This window comes from Bombyx mori, chromosome 13 (assembly GCF_030269925.1).
Source record: "Bombyx mori chromosome 13, ASM3026992v2".
Taxonomy (NCBI): domain Eukaryota; kingdom Metazoa; phylum Arthropoda; class Insecta; order Lepidoptera; family Bombycidae; genus Bombyx; species Bombyx mori.
Window position 1 is genome coordinate 6,725,619 of NC_085119.1, and position 25,908 is coordinate 6,751,526.

The 25,908-nt window shown below is 35.6% G+C and overlaps 3 protein-coding genes across 7 annotated transcripts; 1 reads left to right on the forward strand and 2 right to left on the reverse strand.

Moving 5' to 3' along the window:
• Positions 1–1,668: 1,668 nt before the first annotated feature.
• LOC101737912 (uncharacterized) lies at positions 1,669–6,141 on the forward strand. 2 transcript variants are annotated; one of them, XM_062671769.1, is made up of 7 exons: positions 1,669–1,818; positions 2,075–2,169; positions 2,468–2,655; positions 3,138–3,256; positions 3,347–4,808; positions 5,227–5,373; positions 5,586–6,141. In XM_062671769.1, exons 2-7 carry the CDS (start codon positions 2,136–2,138, stop codon positions 5,808–5,810), a joined length of 2,175 nt encoding a protein of 724 aa, XP_062527753.1. In that variant the 5' UTR covers positions 1,669–1,818; positions 2,075–2,135; the 3' UTR covers positions 5,811–6,141. The 2 variants fall into 2 exon arrangements, with proteins under 2 accessions (XP_062527753.1, XP_062527752.1); XM_062671768.1 differs by having other exon boundaries at positions 1,674–1,979.
• A 1,317-nt stretch (positions 6,142–7,458) lies between these two features.
• Positions 7,459–15,669, reverse strand: LOC101737688 (neurotactin). 3 transcript variants are annotated; one of them, XM_012691932.4, is made up of 7 exons: positions 15,527–15,669; positions 15,085–15,359; positions 12,737–12,800; positions 11,994–12,169; positions 10,842–10,914; positions 10,439–10,589; positions 7,459–10,357 (listed from the first exon to the last, which is right to left on the reverse strand). In XM_012691932.4, exons 2-7 carry the CDS (start codon positions 15,355–15,357, stop codon positions 8,923–8,925), a joined length of 2,172 nt encoding a protein of 723 aa, XP_012547386.2. In that variant the 5' UTR covers positions 15,358–15,359; positions 15,527–15,669; the 3' UTR covers positions 7,459–8,922. The 3 variants fall into 3 exon arrangements, with proteins under 3 accessions (XP_012547386.2, XP_062527751.1, XP_004927921.2); XM_062671767.1 differs by having other exon boundaries at positions 10,439–10,556; positions 12,668–12,800; XM_004927864.5 differs by having other exon boundaries at positions 12,668–12,800.
• Positions 15,670–16,958: 1,289 nt separating this feature from the next.
• LOC101737543 (heat shock protein 75 kDa, mitochondrial-like) lies at positions 16,959–24,985 on the reverse strand. 2 transcript variants are annotated; one of them, XM_021348995.3, is made up of 14 exons: positions 24,770–24,985; positions 24,537–24,697; positions 23,550–23,711; positions 22,773–23,008; positions 22,473–22,582; positions 22,333–22,406; positions 21,757–22,033; positions 21,349–21,418; positions 21,048–21,195; positions 20,835–20,962; positions 20,513–20,700; positions 20,107–20,338; positions 18,506–18,576; positions 16,959–17,179 (listed from the first exon to the last, which is right to left on the reverse strand). In XM_021348995.3, the coding sequence occupies exons 1-14, from the start codon at positions 24,888–24,890 to the stop codon at positions 17,166–17,168; spliced, it is 1,992 nt and encodes a 663-aa protein (XP_021204670.1). In that variant the 5' UTR covers positions 24,891–24,985; the 3' UTR covers positions 16,959–17,165.
• Positions 24,986–25,908: the final 923 nt, after the last annotated feature.

Genomic DNA, 25,908 nt, shown 5'->3' on the forward strand with positions numbered 1-25,908 from the left:
ACAAAAATTTCCAATATACATAAAAAAAATTATTGCTAACGATTGTGTCTTGACTTCAATTCCTGTAATAGGTCACCAGTAAGTAACCCTTAATGCCATGTAGGATGTGAGCTTGCATTCCAAATAGTCTTTTGATACCTACTTTGAGTTTGTAGGAAGTGTGATTAGCATAATAATGTAGCTTTTAGGAATGCGTTGGGTATCTTATCCTCTTGACCATGATGACTTTTCTTAAGAATCCTTAGTAGGAACATATTACTTCAGTCCTGGGTTTACCTAGTTCTACCTCCTTGGTGTGTTTAAATGTTATTTAAAAAAAGTGTTTAGAATGGTAATAAAAAGGGAGTTTTTCATTAAAAGATATATATGTCATAACTATGATAAAAGCTTTTTCTTTTCAATTTCGTACAAATATCTCAATTCCAATTTGAACAACTTATCTTTGTCTATGTCTTTTACAAATCGTTTTCACACACTCATGGTCGCAAGTTAATAATCTTACCCCGTCCTTATGGTACTAATTAAATAGTAATAACTACTAAATAAATAAAATAAAACTCAGTGTTGGTAAAATGAACATGAATCGGCAAAATTTGATGTAGCCATTTTAATAATAATCATTCTTGCTTGACTACCTATAGGTTCTTTTCAAATAAACAACTAATACACCTCGCAAACTCACTACCTTTTTTTTTTCGGCGCGGAGGCCGAACCTCCTACGAGGTTCCCGCGCCTTGGGGGCGCGCGGGGTATGTGGGACTTGACGATCTGCAAGGTGTTGGGAGCAGACCGCGGGCCCAAGGAATTTTAGGGCTCTACCGCACTAAACAACTCCCCTGCACTCTTACACCCGACGTCCGATCTCCGTCCGGGGTCAAAACCCGTCAGAGTAGGGGGTTCCCGCGGTCAACACTACAACCAGACACGTGGCGCCACAACATAACACAAATGTACGTAATTACAATTTTACATTTTTTTTCTTACCTAAGCTGATATTCTCTCAAGACCATATCAGCGTCACCGACCGAGTAGGTGAGCTCGCGGGGCTCAAACCTGACGTTGTTGCTAACCCGAACCCTCGAAAGAGCCGTGCTTCGCAGAATCTACCACCGGCTCGGAAACGCGACCCACTGAGAAGATCCGGTGAGAAACTCAGTGGGCTGTGTCTGTGGGTTAATATACTCGTCGAGCCCTTCGACGGGTTCGACGAGAACGATGACCGGTGCTTGGAGTACCTGCACCGTTGGTGGATCGGGAGGATCCGAGATGACGTGTTTTGGGTGACGTCGACTGTTTACCATTCGGTCCGCAGGATCAGGAATGTAGTTACCGGCGGCCACGACGGGAGGGAGAAGAGAGGATTTATCGAAATGGAATATTACATAAACAATACCGGAATCAACTGTAATTCAATTCAAAATACATATTATCTATATAATTGCATCCCCCATCGGCCGTTTCTCCCACCTATTCGCTCGTAGCCTAAGGGGCTATTTTAACTGCTCGCCAATGACGCTGCCTTATTGACGCTAATTCTAACTTAAGCACGTTAAAACGAAATTCGAAATGTTGCAGATAAAAATGATGAACTCTTTAGTTAAATATTTTATAACATAAAAAATTTAATTTCAAATTTTGATGCTGCCACGCAGTATTTTATGCCCTATCAAAGGATTTACATTATTATGCCCTATGTATGTGTAATGTAAAGTGAATTCAAAATCAAACAGTCGAATAATTTGACTTAGATTTCTGATTTTAAATCTCGTTTATTGTTTAAAATCTATGATTCTGCGTGGCACGGAACGTATTTTAACGGTTCGTTGCAGCTGTTCGTTTGTTGAATAGATATTATTGTTTATTATTACCAAGCGTCAATGCATAAAACCAACCGTCCAGTTTCCCGCGCCACATCGCAGTTCTGTTCAGTTCTCGGTTTCGGTCCAAGTCAAATTCCTTCTCTTAACTTTATAAGCTAGGTATTATAATTAACTGTCCATATATTAAACAGTTAATTAAATACATATGTAATACGAAATCTATTTTATTCATTAATAATTTAATACATTAACAGATCGTTCTCGTCGTTCCGGAAAACTATTTCCGAAGAACGCGATTCTTCAAATATATTCAGCATGTTTTCAAAAGCTAAGCGGTTTGAACCACTTGGTAAGTTTATTCACTACAGTTTAATAATGAATAGAACTAATAAACTTTCCACATTTAACGGTCCCCGGATACAATTTTCTACTATACCATAGGCACCGGAAACACATTTATAAGTCAAGAATATGTATCACGAATAAACAAAGTTACTGACTCAGACTGGGAATCGAACTTGGACTCGGTAGTAGAGCGATCCAACCTACTAAGCTAGACCAGCGAGTGTGATAAATGTACTGTAATTTATTTTGTTAAAGCCATAAATTTATTGATTCCTGTTTCTAAAAGTGCTTTAAAATTCCAGTTGCCCAGAAAAATCAAAAGAAGACAAATGTACATAAGAAATTAGATAGTGAAAGTACTAAAATTAATACGAAGACATCATCAAGTTTGTGCAAAAGTCGCAGTAACACACTCAATTCTATTAGACCAGTCGATGGGCAGTCTCAATGTAGTAGTGTCCAAAGTAGCAAATCATTAAAATTTGCCACAGTAAGTACTGTTTAAACTTTTTTACATTATGTTTTTATTGCAAATTCCCTGTTTGGTACAAACATGTAAATACCACATACTTGGCCTACTCCTTTGCAAAATTATTATAAATTTCTTCTACGAGTAGATAGCTATATGGTACTATAACATGTTTGCGAGAAGCTGGAATAGCCCCTTAAACTACCAGTAAATATGTAGGGAAAAAAGGTACTGTCAGCATTATTTTAATGCTCAATATTAATTGTAGTAATTGTAACATTATATGCCCTAGCTCATGTACTTATTCACTGTATTTAAAAGAATTTTTGACAATGGGCTAGGTAGTAATTGTTTTTTAACTTAGTGACAATATTACCACATTACTGTGCACATGCAGTTGTGGGTTCAGTCTTTATAATGAAATGTATGAAAAAGTCGTCAATTGCTGTGTATAAAATATGAACAAACATAATATAAATTATAAGCGAGTTAATTAATTTCAGCCCAAAGCTTTCAAAATTACCAAAGCTCCTAACAGCAGCATTAAGAAAACATTAACATGTCCCAAAAATAAAATATTACCACAGGATGAATTAGTTCAAGCACAAGATGTTGAAATAAGGTGAGTCTTGTAAATAATTATTTCAATTAGCTGATAAATTCACTTGATCTTAAAATTTATTTAGTATAATTAAATACTATTTTATTTCAGAAATAAGGACCAAACCATATGTGAGTATAACAAGCAAATAGAAGATTACAAAAATGAGATAGCTCAACTTCAAGAAATTTTAAAAGAACTTGCAACTAAATTTAGGCAATCTCATAACAATATTGATTTCAATGAAATTGACAGAAAACTTTCTAAGCTTAGAATTAATAACACAAATTGCCACACGGAACATAATGCTGTTCAAGGTACAGACGCTGAGAAAGTTTCTGCCATGATAAATGATATGAGAAGTAGGATTATTGAACTTGAAAAAAAATGTGAAGCACTTGACAATGAAGTGTATGATAAGCAGATGGAATTGTCATCACTGGAAGAAGTGATCACTGTAAGAGATAGTTTGTGTAAAGATTTACAAGAAAAATTAACAAGCAATGAATTAACATTAGCTGAAACACAGCAGAGATTGGAGATGGTTAAGGGACACCATGCTTTGGCACTGGAAGCTAATGAAAGTATCAGGAGAGAGTACAAAATAGAATTGGAAGCTCTAAAGACTAAATTGGATGAAGAAAAACAAGCCATTATCAGTAAATGTAAAGTTGATCAAGAAAATCTTAAAACAAAACATAATGCATCAATTGAATCCTTGAAAAACCAAATGTTAAAAGAGAAATGTGAGGCTTTAGAACAACTCCATAGTCAATTGATTATTAAAGAACAGGAAATGAAAGCGAAACTTGAACAAATTGAGGAATCTGCTAGTGAAAAACTTAAAATATGTGAAATACAGTTTGAGGAGCGGAGCCAAAGCATTCAAGAGCATTGCTCGCAGCAAGAGAAAACTATACAATATTTGGAACAAGAGATAAAAGAGTTAAAATATACTTTAGATTTAACCAACAATCAGAATTCCGATTTGAAACAGGAATTGAACAATTTGAAAAATTGTAAAGATGAATTGTCAACTGAAAAGTTTAATTTTATTGAAGAAATAAAGACTTTAAAAGATGAGCTAATTGAGAAAACTATTAACTATGAAAATGAAAAGAATAAATTAAATCTTGCAGTGGAAAAAGCTATCAAAGAGAAAAACAAATTTGAAACATCTTTGTCAGTAACAAGAGATATTGTACACGTTTTAACATTGCGATTGCGAGAATCTGACAGTGAATTAGAACAATTGGAAGACCAAGTACAGATGTTAACAAGTGCAAAAGAAGTGTTAGAAAATGAATTAACTACGTATAAAAATACTCTAAACAACACTGTCAGAGAGTGTGATGAGTATAAAGAAGCACTAGTTAACATTCTAAAATCAAAAGCAGCCCTTACCAAAGAACACACTCGTATTATGGAACATAATGTTACCTTAATAGAAAGTTTACAAAATGTCGAGAAAGAAGCATACAGAGAACTTGGAACCATAAAAAATGAACTCATTGAAGATGTTGAACTATTGAAAAAGGAATCAAATTCACAAATTAAATTTCTTCGAGAAGAGGTATATTTATTTAGTATAAATAGGCTGCAGAATAAAGCATATGTCGCCTTTTCGCATTAAAAGTGTACAATTTCCAAAAATATTCGAAATTAAGTTAATATGCTTAAACATTTGGTATCACCAGTATTTTTCTCATAAATACTGTCAAAAGAGCGTAATTTAGTTTGTGTTTTTTTTTAGTTTACCTATGTTTTGACGGCTATTAACAAAATTAATACATACGTTTATCTTACTTTAAAAGACATGATGTAACTGGTAAAAAAAAAAAATTGTTGCAAATATGATTAATATTAAAAAAATTACATGTTAAACCTTTAAAACACTCCTGTAAAATTAGTAAGTTTTGAGATTATACAGTTTTAATGCGAGAAGACGATGTGTGTATTACAAAAAAATATTAATAATTACACTTTTCAAGGTCGAGAAAAAGCGTGTATTGTGCGAAATGGCTACAGAGCATGCAGGCCAGGCCACTGCGGCCGCAGAACAATCACGAGTGTTGCTCGCGCAAGCCGCTGCGGATTTGTCGCGCTTAGAGAATGAAAATGAACGATATCAGCAACAGGTAAAATATATTAGCCAAGGTGGCATTTTTGAAAAACCTCTTTTTGTTGTTAGATTAATTAGTTAGCTACTACTTTTCAAGGATTTTAAGTAAAATTAGGATCGTTAAAAATAATTTGGCAATTCTCGACCATCTTCTGGTTTAACGACAATTTTTGTGGTTTATCTTCTTATTTTGGTTAAAAAAAAATAAAGATAATACTAACTTTTCAGATACAAGATCAGCAATCATTGGTTGTCGAATTATCACTGCTGCGCCAAGAAAATGAAGAATTGACAATGACTGTTGCTAAACAATCTTCCATTATTGACAAGTTGAAAAAAGATTTGGAACAATCTCAATACACTCCGAAATCTCCATCAGTTTTGCGAAAATCACTCAAAGTCGGCAAAGAAAATATGCAAACAATATCTCCATTGAGAGAACGAAATCTTTAATCTATTTTTTTTCTTTATTATTTATCTGACTTATTTTTATTTCCATTATGACTTCAAAATTTATTAATGTTAAGAAAAACTCAAAAATATTTTTATCTACCTACTCAATGTGTAATTTATTAATCGACCTGTTTTAAACTGAAATTAGAGACAACGTGTTAAAACTACACTTAAGTAGGAAAAGTTTTTTATTTATTTATTATAGTTACAAGCTATTTATCGAAAAATGTGTTTTGTTTGTCAATTGTGCCTTTATAGACTGCATTAGCTTAAAATTAAGTTTTTATTTGTTAGTTTAATTTATTTGGTGTGATAAATTATTAAAAAACTAGTTGTCATTTTATTTTATTCTAATCATTTTTACTCGTATATTAATGTTTTTGAAATTCCATCCAATGAATACGACAAAAACGCAGTTATATTACCAGGATCAAAAGGGATCGCCCTCCCGGCACCACTCCGGTAACTTCATTTCCTCTATAAAAATCTTTGGTCACCCAATGGCCTGACTCTCCAAGTATCTAGGCGTCACCCCGGACAGAGTGATGATATTCGGCACCCACAACGAAATAGTACGCGACCGACCCGCGTCCTACTCGATCTACTCTACCCCATGATCTGCAAGCGAAGTAAATTGCCCCTTCGTAACATGGTGACTACAAAATTTGCATATGTTCCGTCAAGACTTATGCAAGTGTAGTGTTCGCCCAAGCGCTCCGTATTGTACATTATCATCAAGTCTTCGAATATCGTTTCTGCAATACAGCAGCTGTGGTACATAAAAAATTACGATCTTCATGACATTCTAAATTTAGAACTAGTAAGCATAGATTATACACTTAATCTAGTAAGTATCTTAAGGTAGCGGCAGAATGCTATCGCAACAACGCGGCGGGACGCGATAACCCATTTATCGTGGCCATTGCTAATTAGATATTCGATCCAGGCGACGGAACTACGTAAAGTCGCCGTCGACCGAAACATGTCTTGGTGCATTCTCCAATTCCGGAATTCGACGAGCGAACTAAGCCGTAGACATAACCCAGTTTGAAGTCGTCGTGGCCTAAAGGATAAGAACGTCCGGTGCATTCGTGTTGAGCGATGTACCGGTGTTCGAATCCCAGGCGGGTACCTATTTTTCTAATGGAATACGTACTCAACAAGGAAGAACATCGTGTAATAAAAATGAAATCAGCATAATTATAATTTGCGTCATTACTGGTGGTAGAACCTCTTAGGAGTCCACGCGGGTAGGTACCACCACCCTGCCTATTTCTGCCGGTTTGAAGGGTGGGGCAGCCGTTGTAACTATACTTGAAACCTTGGAACTTAATATCTCAAGGTGGGTGGCGCATTTACGTTGTGGATGTCTATGGGCTCCAGTAACCACTTAGGACCATGTGGGCTGTGAGCTCGTCCACCCATCTAAGCGATAAAAAAAAAAACTTAAATATCTTATGCCACCAAGTATTCATAATGTGTTTTCCATGAACTCCGGTAACAACTTATCATCTGGTGGTGGTCTGAGTTCGTTCACCTGCAATAACAATTCAATGTAAAAAATACAAGACAAAAAGTTTTCAGCAACAATCAACCAATTAAAGCCTTTCATTTATAATAAAAAGAGTACTAATAAAAATATCCAAGATTAGAATTCAATTTTATTTATCTGGATTTACAAAACCTTGCAAATTATATACATTGGACAATTAAAATACTATCCAATCAATATGTTTACAGCATGCGAACGTGAGGAGATTTCCGTAACAATCAGTCTTCCGCCAGACCTTTTGAGATTTACATTGCAGTTTTTTTTTTAATTTTAGGCCTAGTAGTTAATAATGATTAATGTTGGGATTGTTTGATTTTCTAATTTTTTTTAAATAACAATATCATTGAGCTTTGTATTTTGATTTTTTTTTAATATAAAATTCCGTACTTTTGTTTTACGCCCTTGAATATCATACACCACAATGCACTTTACAAATATTCACTTATTATTCTCAATTTTACCTCTTGGAAAGATTGACCGAACCGAGGATGTATAAGTAAGGATCCCTCACCATGTTATACAGGGTGTATTAGAATAATTCTCAAACCGGAACAAAGTAGTAAGCTCAAAATGAAAAATTTTCTAAATTAATTAAAAATGATTTAATATATGAGCAGACTATGAAAAATGAAGGTGCCTGTCCCCTCATCTCTTGCTCCCTCGAAGCCGTCATAGATTACTTGTAACATTGCAATGTAAAAAACATAGAAGGTTTACCTCATCATGCCATGCGTCAAACCTAGAACATAATATTAACTTTTGAAACCGCCAAGACGTACTTGGCATAGGTCGTCGTTTTCGAAAACAATTACAGTAAAAACACAAAACACAGTCTAGACATCGAATAAACAGTTTCATGTAACCGAAAGAATATGATTACGTTTTATAGTGCTGCCTATTTGCGTGTAACAACTTAAAAATACAAGCAATTTAAGCAAATACAAGCGGTTTGGTAATAAATTTAAAGTTACATTTTTAATTTTGCTGTTTCTTATTTGAATCAACGTAACTAGCAAATTACACAGAGATCACAAATAACACAGAGATCACAAATCACAGTGAACACAGTTAAAGCTAAACAGTTAAAATCTCTTTGGAATAATCAGACTTAATCTCAAATTTAAGGCGAAAATATCGATTACAAACATTACAAACTTAAGCCAGTCACAAACCTTAAATAACATTAAAAATATTTAGAAAATTACATTAATAATAATTATAAAAGCAAGTGAATATAATCACCATAAACTTAGGACCTAATTTATTCTCACACAAAGTAGTTGATAAAATATTCCTTATAATATGAGTAAGTAAAATTGCTAATTGAGAGCATTGTAATCTTTGGATTTGATCATCGGCAGTTACTTATTTAATCTATGCGCTAACACAACACATCATAAAACACGAATTATCTACTAAACACGTGCACGACATACAAAAACGTTACAAAAGTTATTAAAAAATCGTGGGGTTCGTTATTTAATCTAAACATTAAAATGGCCACATTTCCTTTTCTTATTATTCTACAACATCGCGTAATACACGTACGGCTCCCGCTCGCTAATCGACGTGAGCGTATCGCGGGACGATGTCCTCTCGGATGAGTAGATCGCACGCGGGAAGGCTGGGCTGAGGAAGCAGGTCCTGGCCAATCGCAACGAGGCCCGGCTCGGGACCGGACAGCTTGCCGTGCCCGACGTAATGGTAGAACAGGTGTTGGATGACTGCCATGAATCTACGCTGTTCGGGCATCTCGGAATCAAAAGTACCGAGAATTGCTTTGACGTCCGCGTTGACGTCGGCCAGCCCAGGCGACCCCTCCGCCCCCCGCCTCGCGCCCCGCACTACGTACAGCGGGACCGACAGCCGCAGCCGCGCCAGGCTCACCAGCGGGCACAGAGTTCGGACAGACGAAATCAGTTCTACTAGACCCTCGTAAGTCTTATTAAAATGTGTGAATACGGCGGCGGTCAAGTTCTTCTCCCCGATGACGCTGTCGTTAACGATTTTTTCTACGATCTCCGGTGTCCACTTGACGTGTTTGTTTTTCAGAGTAACTGAGTGGCCGGAATGCAGGGTCGTGGTGAAGACCATCGGTTTGAAAACTTTTACTTTACCAGATTGTTTTGCAGTCTTCTGATCGAGCCAACTTTCGTACGCGTGAATACGTAACATCTCTCCGTCCAAGACTAACCAAGACCGTTGAATTTCGTCAGTCCGGGGCAACGTCTCAAAATTATTTCCGAACCAGGTATCAGGCGTGAGCGCCAACAGCTCTTCTTTGGACACACGTCTCAGACAATCCGCATCATTACATTTACTCATCTGCCTGAATTGTTCGTTGTTCTTCTGAGACTGCTCTAGAACTTCTCCGGGAAATATTACAGAAGGTGAAGACAGCCAAACTCTGGTGTACAGCTTGTGCGCTCCGGAGACTGTCGTCAAAGCGGCAGTTAATGTCGCTCCAGCTCGATGACCAAGTAAGGTTACCATTTCTGGATCTCCTCCAAAATGATTAATGTTTAAATGGATCCAACGAAGTGCAGCCAGCAAATCGCTAAGAGCGTAGTTGCCAGAGGTATGCGGGTATTTTGACTTGGATAGTATATTGAGAGATAAAAAACCGAAAGATCCTAGTCTAAAGTTGGGGCGCACAAAAATAACTTCCTCGGTCCGAGCATACAAAGCTGATGGTTGAGCTGGGCTTATTCCGCCAGCAAGTGTGTTAGCCCCGATGAGTACAACTACGGGCAACGGTGAGTCGTACCTGACGTGAGGCGTCATAATGTCGAGCGTGAGGCAGTCTTCTTCGCCAGTAATAGTGCCGTTCTCCAGAAACTGAACGCAGAGTGGCCCAGGCACGTGGCATTGATAAGTTTCATTCCAACATAGCGATAAATTGTTTAATGGTTGTGCGTAGGTAAACCGTTTCTCTTTTATTGGAGGAACTGCATATGGAATGCTGTAGAACTTGTAAACACCTTCATCCAATATTCTGAAAGAAAAAAAAAATTGTTAGTGAACATAATGTAATAACATTATCCAGATATGAAAAAAGATGAATGTGTAAACATACCCTTCCACGGGTCCGCAGCCGGTAGACGCGGTGATATAACGTCCCAAACGCAAAGGTCGTTCAACTGGCGGTCCGACACAAGCTCCAATCAAGCTTCCAATGATCACCGACATGGCCACTAAGAGCGCCACAATGCAAACCACAATGTCGTCTAAATAAAATAGCAAATGACAAGGTAAGTCATATTAGCATCAGACAGAGAAAGTGAGGATTGTTGGTGTTATCGGGATAACTGTTATATCAGTATTATTAATCACACAAGGTTTGAAAAGTTTCCTTTGCAGTACACAGAAGCTAGGACTGCTGTTGTCTACGAGCGCCACTGTAACCACTTCAATTAGGTGGTCAGTATGCAGGTTTCCAATTACTAATCCCAATTTAATTATGATAAGATAAAACTTACCAATGATAAATTTCTTTTGTCGAATTCTTTCTTTCAAGGGAAGTTTAGTGGCCACTTTGCCATCTTCAGGATCCTGTTAAATAAATTAGAATGTTATATATTGTTTATTTATAACGAATTTACGCGTGAATCGTAACGAAAATCGAACGTTCAACGTATAACCCTGTTACCGGCCTGGATGATGACACTACAACAAATATTTTATGTTCTGTCAGTTTACAGTCCCCAATTCGATATGTTTTGGTTTGCTTCTTTTATTTATTTTTGTTTAAAAAAATTGTAACTTTAAATGGTTTTAATGGTTAACGCCAATTTTTTCGATATTTTTGGACATACAGAAAACTTTTACTGGTGGTAGGACCTCTTGAAAGTCCGCGCGGGTAGGTACCACCGCCCTGCCTATTTCTGCCGTGAAGTAGTAATGCGTTTCGGTTTGAAGGGTGGAGCAGCCGTTGTAACTATACTGAGATCTTAGAACTTATATCTCAAGGTGGGTGGCGCATTTACGTTGTATATGCCCATGGGCTCCAGTAACCACTTAACACTAGGTGGGCTGTGAGCTCGTCCACCCGCCTGAGCAATAAAAAAAAAAAAAGAAAAAACTTTCTGTCAAAAACCACAAAGAAGCTGATGTATTTATAAAAATCATTTTAAATTCAAGTTTCGGAGTTTGAGACAGGACTATATGAATTCTTCTTTTCATATAGTATTTATTTCCATTTTCGCGAGTCATAGACATAATTAAAACTGTTTTTACGGTTTAAATTCGTGTTTTTATTGCCATTATAAATAATACGATTTCCGACGAAGTAATACGTTATCACGGAAACTGCAATGTATTCGAAATTAAACCATAAAACTAATTTTAAACTTTCTTTACATATAATTTAATTAGAACAGAAGTTGTCGTTGTTTGCTTTATTCTGAAAATTTTCAAGGCGCAACAAGCTTTTGTAATTTTTTATTACTTTTTCTTTTTCATGGCGCTCATAATTCTTCTCGAATAATTATTTTAAACTACGGTTTCCTTTCTGCTGTATACAACTAAACTATACAAACCGAATAAATAATTAACAATATAATGAAATTAAAAAATTATGATCAGGTGAGTAGTTGTTTGCCTGCCTGTATCTATATTTTGACAGTATTTACCATAGGTTCCAGTTTTACATTTTCCAATCCATCATTAGATGTATCCATTTTATCATCCAAAGTTTCCATTGAAGCTAGTGTGGCCTCGGCAGTACTCGGCGAACGTTTTTTGAAAAAATTTGGATATCTGATATTAAATATACTTCTTTTGGTTTTTTGCTGTTCTTTGTGTTCATCTGTAATTTCAGTTAATATGTTATTGAATTTTTATTGATCATGAACTGGATCATAGTCTCAATTTTAGATGCATTGAATATTGGTTGGCAGACCAAATGTTTGTTCATGGCAGCCTATTTTAAAGTTGTTGTAATAAGGATAAGACTCCCAATGTACTCATATTGATCAATGTGACTATGCCAGTGTTTATATCCTAAAAACAGATACAAATTGTTCTATTGAAACACAAAATATTCAAATATTCTAATTTGATGCTACTAGTGTCTATTTATTTTTCAAGATATAGTATTTAACTCCAATCATTACATTGTGTTCACAGCATATGTGCAACAATGTTATTGGACGGTGAAATGGATCAATACATACATCTTAATAAATGTTTAATCATAACCATATATATTAATTTTATCATAATCATATATCTTTAATAAAAGAAAAAACACACAGACAGATAATCTTAGCACTCAAAGATAATTGTAATTTACATAAACTCTAACCATTTTCGTTCTTTGGATGATGCATAAATTTAGTCAACGGACAAGAATGCAAGAATTTCAAATGATGACCTTTTGGTTTCGAAGTTTCATCAGTCTTGCAGATATCTGTTTCTTTCTGAATTTCTTCTTCATCCTGCAATCATTGCAAAATAAATCTATTGATGATACAGTATCAGAAAATATACTGTGTTATGAATTCTAATGGATTAATATGTGAACAGCTAGCTATGTTAGAGGAATTTTATTGAATAACACTGGTCTGACTATCGTTTATTTAAAAATTTTACCTATTATAAAAAAAAATATTCAAAGTGAACAAGGCTTGAAAAACATACATATAATTTCTAACGCATTTCAAAAGGATTTTTTTTATCTATTGTAAGTAGCTTGGATGAATAAATGAATAAGGACAAGACTTGCCCAGGCATCTTCTTTTACTATACAGTGCTTTCCCTTTTGTTACTCCAATATACACTAAGTCAGGTAAATATAATCCCTGATGAGATATGATGGTGAAAAAACCACATTATGCACGGTATGTGCAGCTGTATATATTAAATTAAAATTCTACAAAATTAAATACCAGGTATGTAATAATTTGCAAACCACCCCTCAACATTTCATGTAGTGAAGGCTTTAAATAATTAATAATTAACTTCTGATATGGTTGTATGACTGCAACTTGTGTTTTAATTAATAAGTCTTGATTGTTCAGTATTTGTAATATCAGTACTTATATTTATTCATCTGGAGGAATATTATTTCAAGATGCATATACAAGTATTACAAGGATAAAGATTCAATATACAAGGTACTGTGCTACCTTGTAACTTCATCTTTCACTTGTTTCTCTAGTGCGATCCCTTTCTAAAATATAATCAGCATTGCTTAAATTATTAAAGAAGTCGAGTGATTTCTATCTAATCCAGGTTTGAAGCTATTTTTGAAATTCCAATATTGCTCAAGATCTATTCAATATATCAGTGACAAAGACATTATGAGTATCCCTATCAAAATACTGACAAAACAATCGAGAGACATTTGTATTCTTTTGTATATAAATATCATTCTTATATTTCACAGGTAGTGACGGCCCAAGTAATGGAAACCAATAGATTAAGAGCAATTGGCTATAGAAGTAGTAATGATTAAGAATAAAAAATTAAGACAGATGGAGGAGTGTTAATTATACATGCAATCAAGAAAAAATATTGTGAAATTATAAATTATATTATATGTATGCAAGAACTGTAAGAAAAATAATTTACAGCTGTGAGACAAGACATCATAAGGCTAGGCTAGGTTTTTTTTACTTTAAAGAACTATTGGATGTTAAACAGTATACACATTATGTAGTTATCAACATGGTTTAAAGGATACTTAAAAAAATTTAAGCACTCATGTGTTATTGTTCCAAGCACATATTGAGGTGTGAAAGGCTCAATTAAGTTTACTCCATTGAAATAGCCTAAGAAGTTTTTTTATTATAACATTTTATCCAAATTTTAAGCTTTAAATGGCTCTGCTGTAAAATTACTTAAATTTGGCCTTTACCCCTAGATATTTAGTTAAGTTAAGTCAGTGAGTTATTGGAGTTTACTCCTTTAGAATCGATTTACATATATAGGCCCGGGGTATGAAAATTATGGGGACCAAAATCGTACTAGCATGTCACACGAAATGCGTTATGCGCCTGATTGCGCATGTCACACGAAATGCGTTATCGCAGGTGACGCCGGGCTGCTGCGCCGGCAGTCCGCCACAAAGCCTCGTACTGATCGCGCGTTTCTCTCATTATTGTATTTTCATATATTTGTTAGTCGTTTGTTTTGTGTCTCGTTAATTTGTTAATAATCTGTAGTGTATCGTGTTGTCGTAATATAGAACTATTTCTCGTATTGTTTCGTTTAATTTTTTATATCCAGTAAACTCCAGTCGTGCGTCGGAGCGGACACACACACTTTTTTTTTTTTTATTATTAACCAAGAGCCAAAGAGTTTCAGTAATTTTATAATTTGTACATTGTATATCACCATCCCTCGTATACCATAACACTTCTTGTGAACTAGTTAACGAGACTTTAGAGCTTATATTTGGTCAGTCCATCGTAATCTGCCACAATGTCTTATATCTTCGATCATGCCCTGTACCACAAGGCACTGCATTCAAATGTCCGCCCATTGCAACACATGTACAAAGAAAGTGAGAATGCGACCGTGAACAATGGAGGCTGCTTCATGTCACTGTAGAATTTAGTGATTCGTTCTGAACTCCGTCTACAATATATGCAATTTTCTTGTCCAGTGCCACATTTCAAGAGCTTCTATCACTCACCACTACCTGAGCTGATGACCATAACCACTCTGCCAAGAGTGCAAACGACTAAGAAGAAGACATACTATGTGTACAAAACTTACCTTCGATTTTTCAGAACTTTTCGTGAAAAATCCCGGCATTTTGATGGCCCCGATAGGTATATATTTCGGCTTGACTTCGCGTCCTTGTTCCGTAACATCACCAGAAAGAGCTGCCTTTACAGGTCCTTCTGCTTCAGCTCTCAGTTCCGCAAAATCATCAATCGCTTCCTTTTCGGCTTTTAGCATAACTTCTTTCTCTTCGGCTTCAATTTCCTTTTTATCCAACGTCTTCTCATCCTCAAACTCTATTTTATTAATTTCAGTTGTACTCATGTCTGCGGGAAAACGATACGATTCGCATGAAAGAATACCAACAAAACGAACGAGGAAACACGCTATTTGCAAAGCGTTTGTTTGGATTTACTTCGTCTGTGTGTAAATCGGAGGGAGAAAGAGGCTTTAATTGAATACAAATTTAAAAAGTAATTTAAGTTTGACTTACTGGCGATGTGTCTTTTTGATTAACGCTTTGATACCATCACTTCCATTCAGTAATTCAGTTTAACTTTATTTTTCAGTTTAATTTTAATTTTAAAACAGATGCCATTTGCAACACTAGATTTTTTGCTGCGTTTTATAGAATTGGACAGGCAAAGGGAGCTAAGCTCATAAACCTAAAATAGTTTTTTTCATAATTATTTTTTTAAATAGCGATATTTGTTGATTATTTTTTATCATCAATTAACGCCATTTCATCAAACTTCAATCTTTAAATTTTATATCGGATTCGCCTCTTAGAATCATCAATTTTTGTTTTCTCAGATTGAATCTTGAGATTTTAGGAGCTGTGCAATAATTTATCCAGTAGCTCGACTCTTTGTACCTTTTTGTCATTTTCGAACGGTGGAACAGTCGCTACATTAAAACTTTGACCCCATGTCTAAAGATGGGTGATTGCATTCATGTTGTGGTGTCTATGGACTCCGGTAACAACTTTACGCCAGACGGGCTGTAAGTTCGTTCACTCATGTGAGTTTTAAAAAAAACATTGCCGTCCTTTTTATGTGAACTATAGTAGAATTATTTTGTCCGTGCAGTTTGGGTCATAAAACATAGCCCGGCTAGGGCGGTGCGCATGTTGCGCGGGCGCAACGCCATTATCGATAAAAACAAATGAGTCATCGAAGGCAGGCATCGCGGCGGCGGGTGGTATTCGAAGAGTGGTGAGACATTGTTATGTTAAGAGTCATTTGTGCTTACCTGCAAATTATAGTACATTACGTCGAAGAGAAATGTGTTTTTATGCATTGGTTCTCTGAATTTCTTTAGTGACACAATGACTACTCCTTTGTTTTGTATCAAAACGGCAGAATTTATTCAAAATAATATGTGCACGTGTTGTTATCAACAATGTGTTAAAAATTTTCACTGAAATAAGAATAGATCTCGAAAAGTTACAAAGTGTTAATTTCTGCCGTTCTCGTTAACTTGCTGCGGCGATATGTGGTGTAAGTGTTCGATTAGTGTCTTTTCTTTCATTTTTATCACTAACCCACAAAATGACAAAACTAAATACACAATCGATAGCGCTTATCGACAACAATAATGCGCATCACTATGCCCGTCCATAAGGCTCGTGCGTGGAAGAGAGAGCGAAATACTCGCTTCACCGCTCCGATTTTTTATGACCTAAACTGGACGGACAAATTAACTACTATAGGTAAAATATCTGTGGATAAACAGATTATTGTTGTTCGTGCAATTAGCTATATTTGCAAAACGACAACACGTGTTCTAGATGAATATGCCACAAAACACATACCCTAATGCTTCGGTTGTTTTATTTAGAATTCTATACCTATGGTGTCCGATGATGGTATGTAGTACTATGAATAGTAGAGAAGTGAACATTTTAAATTGAAATGAAACAACACTAAATTTAAATGCATTTTATTAACTACAAACAGAAAACAACCAGAATCAGTGTTTTTCTAAAACCTTGACTAGAAGATCATTTATATGTGTTATTAAATTTCTCGGATCCATGACGAGTCCAGCCGTCACCATGGCGTTGGAGAACAACTGCTGAGCTACCATGGTCGCTAGTTCCTTGTCAGTCGACATCAGTTTATGTAACTTTTTCACAATTGGATGCCTGAAACGAATATTTTAATGATTTAAAATTACTTATAAGATAAATAAATATAACGTGAATACCGACATCATGAACGGTTACTTGCACCTTCTTAATATTGAACAATAATAGGTAGTAAATTATTGAAATTCTTATGTTACTGCCACAAAACGAAAAAACTTTCTCTACATTTTTTTTATTTTTTTATTTCTCTTGTAGGCAGACGAGCATATAGCCCACGTAATGGTGAGTGGTTACCGTTGCTCATGGACGTCAGCAATGCCAGGGGCAAAGCCAAGCCGCTGCCTACTATAAAGTACTTTCCACAAGCCTCGTTTGAAGGAGATGTCATAGTGCTCGCTAAACGTCGTAGAGTGGAGCTTATTCCAAAACCGAATGGTATGTGGCACAAAAGGGCTCTGGAAACGTATTGTGGATGAACGCAGTGGTTCTAGGTAGTATGAATGAACTCTACTCCGGTGGCGGGTGATGAGTTGGTAAAAATGAGATGATGGAATAATTTCAAACTATTCCTCAAAGCACTTCGCATGGAACATACGATACAAAATACAGAGAGAACCGATGTCCTCCCGCAGGCCCAGATGTTCTAAACGATACGAGAGAATCGGATTATCGACAATGCGAACGGCTCTCTTTTGTACGGAGTCAAATGGAAGTAGCTGATATTTGGGAGCCCCGGCCCAGAGGTGGGAGCAGTACAACACGCGAGGCCAGACTTGTGCTTTATAAAGCAAAACTGTTTGTTCAGGCGTGAAGTACCAGCGTGAGATATAATACAGTACCAGTATTTTAATTTATTAACATATGGGCGTCTATCGTGTATCTATGGTCTGTCTACAGTGGTCATTAACAAGTCCTGAGCTGCTTTTTTTTTTTTTTTTTTCCCTACCTATGCTGATAGCCTTGAGAGGCTATTTCAGCTTCATCCTAACGTTAGTAGGTGAGCTCGCGGGGCTCAACCGGAGAGTTGCTAACACTGACCCTAGCAAGAGCAGTGCTTCGCTGAATCTACCACCGGATCGGAAACGCGACCCACTGAGAAGATCCGGCGAGAAACTCAGTGGGCTGTGTCTATGGGTTAGTTCGCTCGTCGAGCCCTTCGTCGCAAGCGACGGGTTCGACGAGGACGGTGACCGGTGCTTGTGGTGCCTAAAAGCACCGTTAATGGATCAGGAGGATCCGTAATGACGTGCTTTGGGCGACGTCGACGGTTTACCATTCGGTCTACTGGGTCGGGTATGTAATTTCCAGCGGCTACGATGAGAGGGTTCTCATGTCGTGCCGCCTTCTCAAAATGGCGCAGCGATGCCGACTGTAGATACTTACTAAGAGAGTCGAGCTCCAGGTCGTCGTGGAGATCCACATTCCTAAGGAACCAAGGCGCTCCGACGGCTATCCTGCAGAATCGTGATTGAATAACCTGAAGGGATTTCAAGTGGGTGCGGGCTGCGTGAGCGAACACTACGCTTGCATACGTCATGACGGGGCGTATGCAAGTTTTGTAGAGCCTGAGCTGCTATGGAATGCACTTTGTTGAGGTTCTAACCAATTATTACCGAAAATACAATAACTGTACTCCTTTCTTGTATTTGAAAAAATTTGTAATAATGACTGCTTGCAAAAATTAAGCCTATTTCTGTAATGAAGCAGTAATGAGTTTCGGTTTGAAAGATGGGGCAGCGGTTGTACTGTAAAAACTAAGATCTTGGAGCTGATATATCAAGGAATGCCGCCAACATTTACATTGTAGATGTTTATGGGCTCTGGTAATCACTTAACACCAGGTGGCTCGTGAGTTTGTCCGTCCATATAAGCAATAAAAAATAAAACTGGTAAGACACAAAAGACAATTAAAACTATGGTAGAAAGCTTTAGTATTATTAAATAAAGCTGCGGAAAACTTCGGAAAAGCTTTTGCTATGCATTTGAGATAGAGTATAGACCATTCATCACCATTCCACCATTACGCGGTAGGCGTGACGTGACTAGGTGGTGTGTGTGTTGGTTAATGTCAAGGGGCCATAATGTAATCGCAATTTGAAAGAAATTTCTAAGTGTTTACTTTCGCAATTATTAATCAAGAACAGAATAGGTACTTCTTGAAATTGTATTTGTATCTTAATAGTATTAATTTAATTTTCCTCATATTGTATTTGTGTATACAGTCAAACCTGGATAAGAGAGAGTTCAAGGGAGCACAATCTCATTCTCGCTTATAGAGGTTTCTCACTAACCCGAGTTTCTCGCTAATGCTCCCTCTGAATTTCATTTCGCTATTTTCCGGATTCAAACGCATTCACTATTTAAGTTTATCACTTAATGACAGTACTTTAATTTTCCGTTTTGACATGATGCAGAACAGAACTTTCCTTCGCAATTGATTAACGATAAACTGAGTAAGTCCGACAAACAGGACGGTACACAGGCACACATGTCCATTCGAAAAGAATGCGATAAAATAACAACGTTATTTAGTTCCACGAAATAGAATAGGTTCAATATTGACGAGAAAACAATTCAAAAACAATGGTAGGGAGTTCCACAAAAGTTAAGAATGAGTCATAAAATAGCAGATGTTAAACTTGTAATTTGTTTTTTCATTTGTTCCTCCTAAATAATATAAATAAATAAAGCTCGACTGTCGCTTATAGAGGTATAGATAAGTAGCAGTCTCACTTACGGAGGTCCATGAGGGAAAAACGACTCTCTCTTATAGAGGTTTCTGTTTCTCTCTAATAGAGGTTTTGGGAGCTTAAAATGACGGGTCCTGGCTATTACTCTCACTTATAGAGTTTTCTCACTTATCCAGTTCTCACTTACCCAGGTTTGACTGTATATCTGTATCATTTAGCCACGTAGACACCTTAAGAAAACATTTTGCTTGTTTATGATTAGACTGTCTCTGTTCTGATTCAGTAGTTACTTACTTAGCATTTATTTCTAGCTGTGGTCGTAAAAGTGCAAATCTGTTCTCCTCAGTGAGGTTTTGAGCTTGTGTTCTAATGAAATGTCTCGCAGCCGCCATTTCTGGTACGACAATGACGCAAGGATGAGAATCTAGCTTCTGCGTTGTGCGCACATCAAATACTTTCCCAGTTAAGTTCGTTTTCAGAAAAGAGATTAACTCATCCACTTGAGATTGCTGCAGGCCCTCACTGCCTAAAAATTAAAAAAAGCATTCAAATAATAATAATTTATGTCTCGACAATCACTTGAATGTTTATTTAGACTTTAGTGTTGGTTATTTTTAAACGTGCATGCAAATAAAAGGGTTTTCTTATGTTAATGCTTAATTTCAAAGTGAAAACTATACAAATATTTTTATTATGTTACCTATAATAGATTCCGATTTATCTAGTGGATCTCTCTGCATGTCGTTTTCAACTGAAACTAAAGCTCGACCACCGAATTCTTTGAGTTCTAACAACACCAACTCATCATACATTTCATAGCAAAACAATACTTCGATGTCGCGTTTTTTAAGTGATTCGTAGTATGGCGATGTTTCTGCAAGTTCTCGACTGAAATAAAACATTTTTCATTAATAAATCAATACTAACATCTTTAAAATTTAACAGTTTAATATTGTGTAATAATACATTTCAATAAATGTTAAAGTTCTAGTAGTTTATATTGTGTTTCTAGCAAAACATACCTAGGAGCTGCTAGATAAAAGATTGACTTTTGATCATCTTTCTGTCGTGAACTATAATCCGATAGGGAAGTTCTTTGACCATTACTCAGTTTCGATGACTCAAATCGTAATAATTTCGCAATTTCTTCCTGAAGTAATAAGAGATAGATTATCATACAGATTTATTGACTGTAAACTTAAAGAATACTTTTATACTAGTTTATAAGTTTTTACCTTTTCCAATGGGCTTTGACTTGTAACTATACCCTCTTTCAGAAATATGGAGTAGTCTTTGTAAAATGCCTCATACTGCAAAGGATCTTTCTGTGACATTTCAACCATAAACTTCAGAAACCGGTTTGTTAGGACTGTTCTCAGTTTACTGTAATGTAAATTATACAGTGGTTAATGTATTTGATGAGATCTTTGTTATAATTTAGTGTGTAACTACAGCAAAAACAGTACTCTACTTTATTTAAATACAGGATGATTTGAAATATAATAAAAACTGATTAGGCTGTTTCTATGAACTTACGTAATAAGCGCACTGTTTTGTAACAATTCTCTGCTGAGATTTAGCGGAATGTCTTCAGAGTCTACAACCCCTGAAAATAAAGTAAAAATATAAGTCCCATAGTTCCATTTGACACAGGGATGCAGAATAAAAAATATAAATAGGAGCCCACCCTTTTTAGCTTTGTTATTAACTTTAAATGGCAAAATCTTCATTAAAACTGGTCCAGTAGTTTTTGACTGTTAACAAACAGACGAAAAAATGTATGTATCCTACTATACACTGTAAAGGATTCCATAATTCTTTGACAGAATAGATTCTTTATGTCACTATTAATTATTATATTGATGAGGACGAGCCAGAAACCTCTAATGAAATACTTTAATGATCTCAATATTCTTTTGAATTAATTTTAGGACAATTCCTCACCTTTTACAAATCGCAACCATTTAGGTAGTATATTTTCTGCTTTGCTTTTAATCAATATCTTCCTGGAGTACAATGCCACTCCTACATCAGAATCACGTGACAGCTCAAAGAGACCAGGCTTCCCTTCTGGTACATACAATATAGATCTTATACTCAATGGCGCATCAGTTTTGTAGTGAAGTGTGAAACGAGGTTTGTCATATGAATTACTGATGAATTTGTAAAATTCAATATGTTGCTCTTGAGTTATTTCTTTCGGTTCAAATAGCCATAAAGGCTGAAATAAATCAGAAATATTAATAATAACAATACATCCAGCATAAAATTTTAATAATATTTTAATGCACAAGGTCCTTTCGAAAATAATATGGTAACAAAAGAATTTTCGTTTTAGTTATGTTGTAAGTAGCCCATTAATCTTTACCTTTGGGAAATGTCATTACAACTTGTTTTTTTTTTTTTTGTTGTTTGTATGTAGTTCGTGCTTGAACTACTGGACCAGTTCTAAGAATTCTGTTTCATATATTAATCTGAGTTACACTTATTTTTGTTATGAGAAAAAATTAAAAATCTTACCTTAATAGAATTAACTTGGTCGTTGTTCAAAAAAATAGGGCTGCTAACAAAATTGCTGTATTTCTTAATGATACCTAAAACAAATTTGCATTATAAATATTATTCGTGAGATTCAAATAGTTATTTTTTAATGAACATACTTTTTACTGTATCATCATCTGCAAATTCTCTGCAGTCTGTTTTTAAATATACAACTATTTTTGTGCCAATTTCAACTCCATCAGCTTCTTGAATTTCATATGTGCCAGATCTGGAAGACATGAAAATTTAGGTGTATATTTTCTGACCTAGAAAGGATTTGGTTTTGGTGTGGCATTTTGACACTGAACATTAACTATGTGAAATTTGCATTAAAAATTAAATTTAATACAATCTAAATGCAAAATTTTATGTTGTAAGTGTAAAAATATTTCATTTTAATATTTTAAGTATTATCTAACCCATCTGATGACCATTGATATCCTGGTGAATCGCCTTTACTGCTTCTTGTGAATACTTCTATTTTGTCAGCCACCATAAATGCAGAATAGAATCCAACACCAAATTGCCCAATTATGGAGCTGGCTTGTTCAGCACCTTGTTTTTTAATTTCTTCAATGAATGACTTTGATCCAGATCGTGCTATGGTTCCTAAATTTTGTGTGAGTTCTTCTTTCGTCATACCAATACCAGAGTCCTTGAATAGACATTAAAATATTTTTATTGATTGTGTTCATCTTACAAAATTATGATTATTAACAATATTCCTTTTACTGTTTAATTGCGCGTTTAATGTAACATGGAGGTTCAACTGTAAAAGTTATATTGTGTTATGGTCCATGCACAGTGTTTGTAAATAAATATGACTATAACTATAAATATGAGTTCAAAAATATTGAGCAAATGTGTGATTAACATACTTTGTAGTTTTTGTAAAGTATTTGCTTTACATGGACTATTATTTAACATCCAACAGTGTCTGCAACAACATCAAAATATGCTCAATGCCCCTGTCTATAAGTGCATACTGGGAGTATAATTAAATGACAATGACATGAATCAAATGACATTGAATTTTGTAACTGGCTGCCTGCCTGACCTCAACCCTCTTTGGGTTATATCTTCCTATATCATAAAATATAAGTTATAGAAGTAATAATAGGGCTTTATTAAATAAGTGTAAGCAAACCTTGTAAATGATATCAGCTGTTCTACAAAATTAATAATTTAATGTTTACCTGGAATGTAATTGTACGATTTTGTTTGTCAGTTGTTAATCTGATTTCAAGTGGTCTGTCCAATTCTTTTAGGTTTCCAGACTCTGGTACTGAGCTTACACTCAGGTATCTGAATTTTTCAAGAGCATCACTTGCATTAGATATTAGCTCTCTAATAAATACCTGCAAAAGACATAATACAATTGACAATGAAAGGCTCAATTCCAACTGGATCTTTGTATTACTCTTTGCTATGTATTTGAATTGAATTTCAGTATTTTATTAGTCTATTTATTTGTATCTTTTGATTTAGTGCCACAAAAAAGCTATTGGATTGAATTCGTTCATTGATTGTGTGGTATATCATGAGTCTTTGGCAAGAAGTTCCAGACTACAATTTCAACATTGAAGCATATAAATTCATTACTTTTAATATTTTGTAGCACTAACAATAAGCTGACCATATATCACTAGTAATCAGTGCAATTACCACCTTGATCGAGAATCGAACTTTTTTCCTCAAAAGGCAAACCAATATTTTAAATCAAACAAGTAAAAAAATTATTGAATTGTTCATTTACATTTTACGGTCTCAATTTCATTTAATGCTTTCATATACTCATACTGTATGTGTTAATCATAAAATTTAAGTGTATAACAAGATTTTTTGAGTAATTTTCACTACTAAATTTCTGTATGTTATTCTAAGTCTTAAAAAGTTCTTCAACAACTCAGGATCATGGTCACTGATAATAAAAGAAAAAGAAGCTTGTGTTGCTAAGGTTAGAATGTGATATTTCTGCGATCAATCTGCTCATTGTTAATATTCAAATTCATTACAGTCTCTTAATCAATTTTCCTAATAGCACATGAGTAAAAGTTAATCTTTAAGAAAAACTAAATAAATCATATTTAACAAAAATACAATGTTTAAACATAGAAATAAAATAGGTACAATAACAGGCTTTGCAAGTCCTTTCACCTTAGAATAAAAATTGGACTACCAACCTCTTTATCTGAATATAAAGATCGAGCTACAATATCTAGCAACATTCTCGTTTCGGCTTGAAATTCTCTTTTTTCAGACTTTCCTTTTAAGCTTTCACTGCTTTGTTTTTCAGTTACAGTACTAAAGTGTTGGAATTCTTTTAATTTGGATCCGAAGAAAACTGTAATTGAAAATGAATCGTTTTTAGAAATACTACTACACCTCAGCGTTAGGCTTAACTCAAACTGCTAACCATTCGTTGGTCTTGAGGTTATCATTTCACATCCCGGGGCTACAATTATTACATTAGTCATTGAACGGGATAAAATTCTTTTCAAATAGAATGTTCCCACTCTGGGACGGACTGCAAACATTTTTAATGTATAATTCACTTTATTTTCCTTTTTTAACTAACAGACAGCAAATTCTTTTTTTCGGTATAATGACACTAATGACAGCCCGTTTTTGTTAGAGAAACGTCTATTTAACAGGCAAAGGGACTGTAGGCCCATAGGCTAGGGCAGCGCTGTTTCCTCGTTTCACTAATAGACCAAGATTTGTCGCTGCCAGCAATCATGGCTCCGTTGATCGATAGCAACAAGTCTCAGAAGGTGACGTTCGACTTCGGCGAGTCCGTTATCTCGCAGATGGAGACGGCTGAACGAGAGATTGTTGGAGTTTGAATATGTAAGCAATGGCAGGCAGCACTTGTCACATGTAAGGTTACAGATTTCGAATATTGGAATGCTTATTTAAATGTTTGAAACAAATAATTGTCTTTTCTTCAGAAATTATTTCAGAAAAGACAATTATTTGTTTCTTCTTTCTTCAGAAAAGACAATGACTTCTCATCTAGACAAGGTCAGAGCGTGAATGGAGTGAAATTAGTAGATTATACAGTTAATTCGTCTTAGAGTTTTATAAAAATAAAATATTATAATGGTGTAATAGTGTACAAAGTATTTGCAATATAATTATATTAACCATGAAGAATGTGTTTTTAAATAGCCCCTCACCTACAAAACCCAATCCTCCCAATCACTCTCCGCACTAATCCGTTACTGCCGAGCCGGAGGCCAGAGAAAGGCTTTCGCCCGGGACTGGTCCCTAAATGAGGTGATCTCCCCCGGTGAGGGTTACGGGATCTGAGAGTGCAAGTAAGTGCGGCTCGCTAGCTATATGTCATGTTCCGAGCTGGCAGGCAGGTTCTGATCCGGCGGAGTTTTCAGGGACACCAACGGCACCGCCGAAGGCAGTCTGACGCGCTGTTGTACTGAGGTCGAATCGTCGATGATCGCCTCGACCAACCATTAGTCGGGTGACCTAGAGGTGGCACCGCGAATCTGGTATTAGTGCTTACCGTAGGAACCATCTTAATATCTGAATTTTATA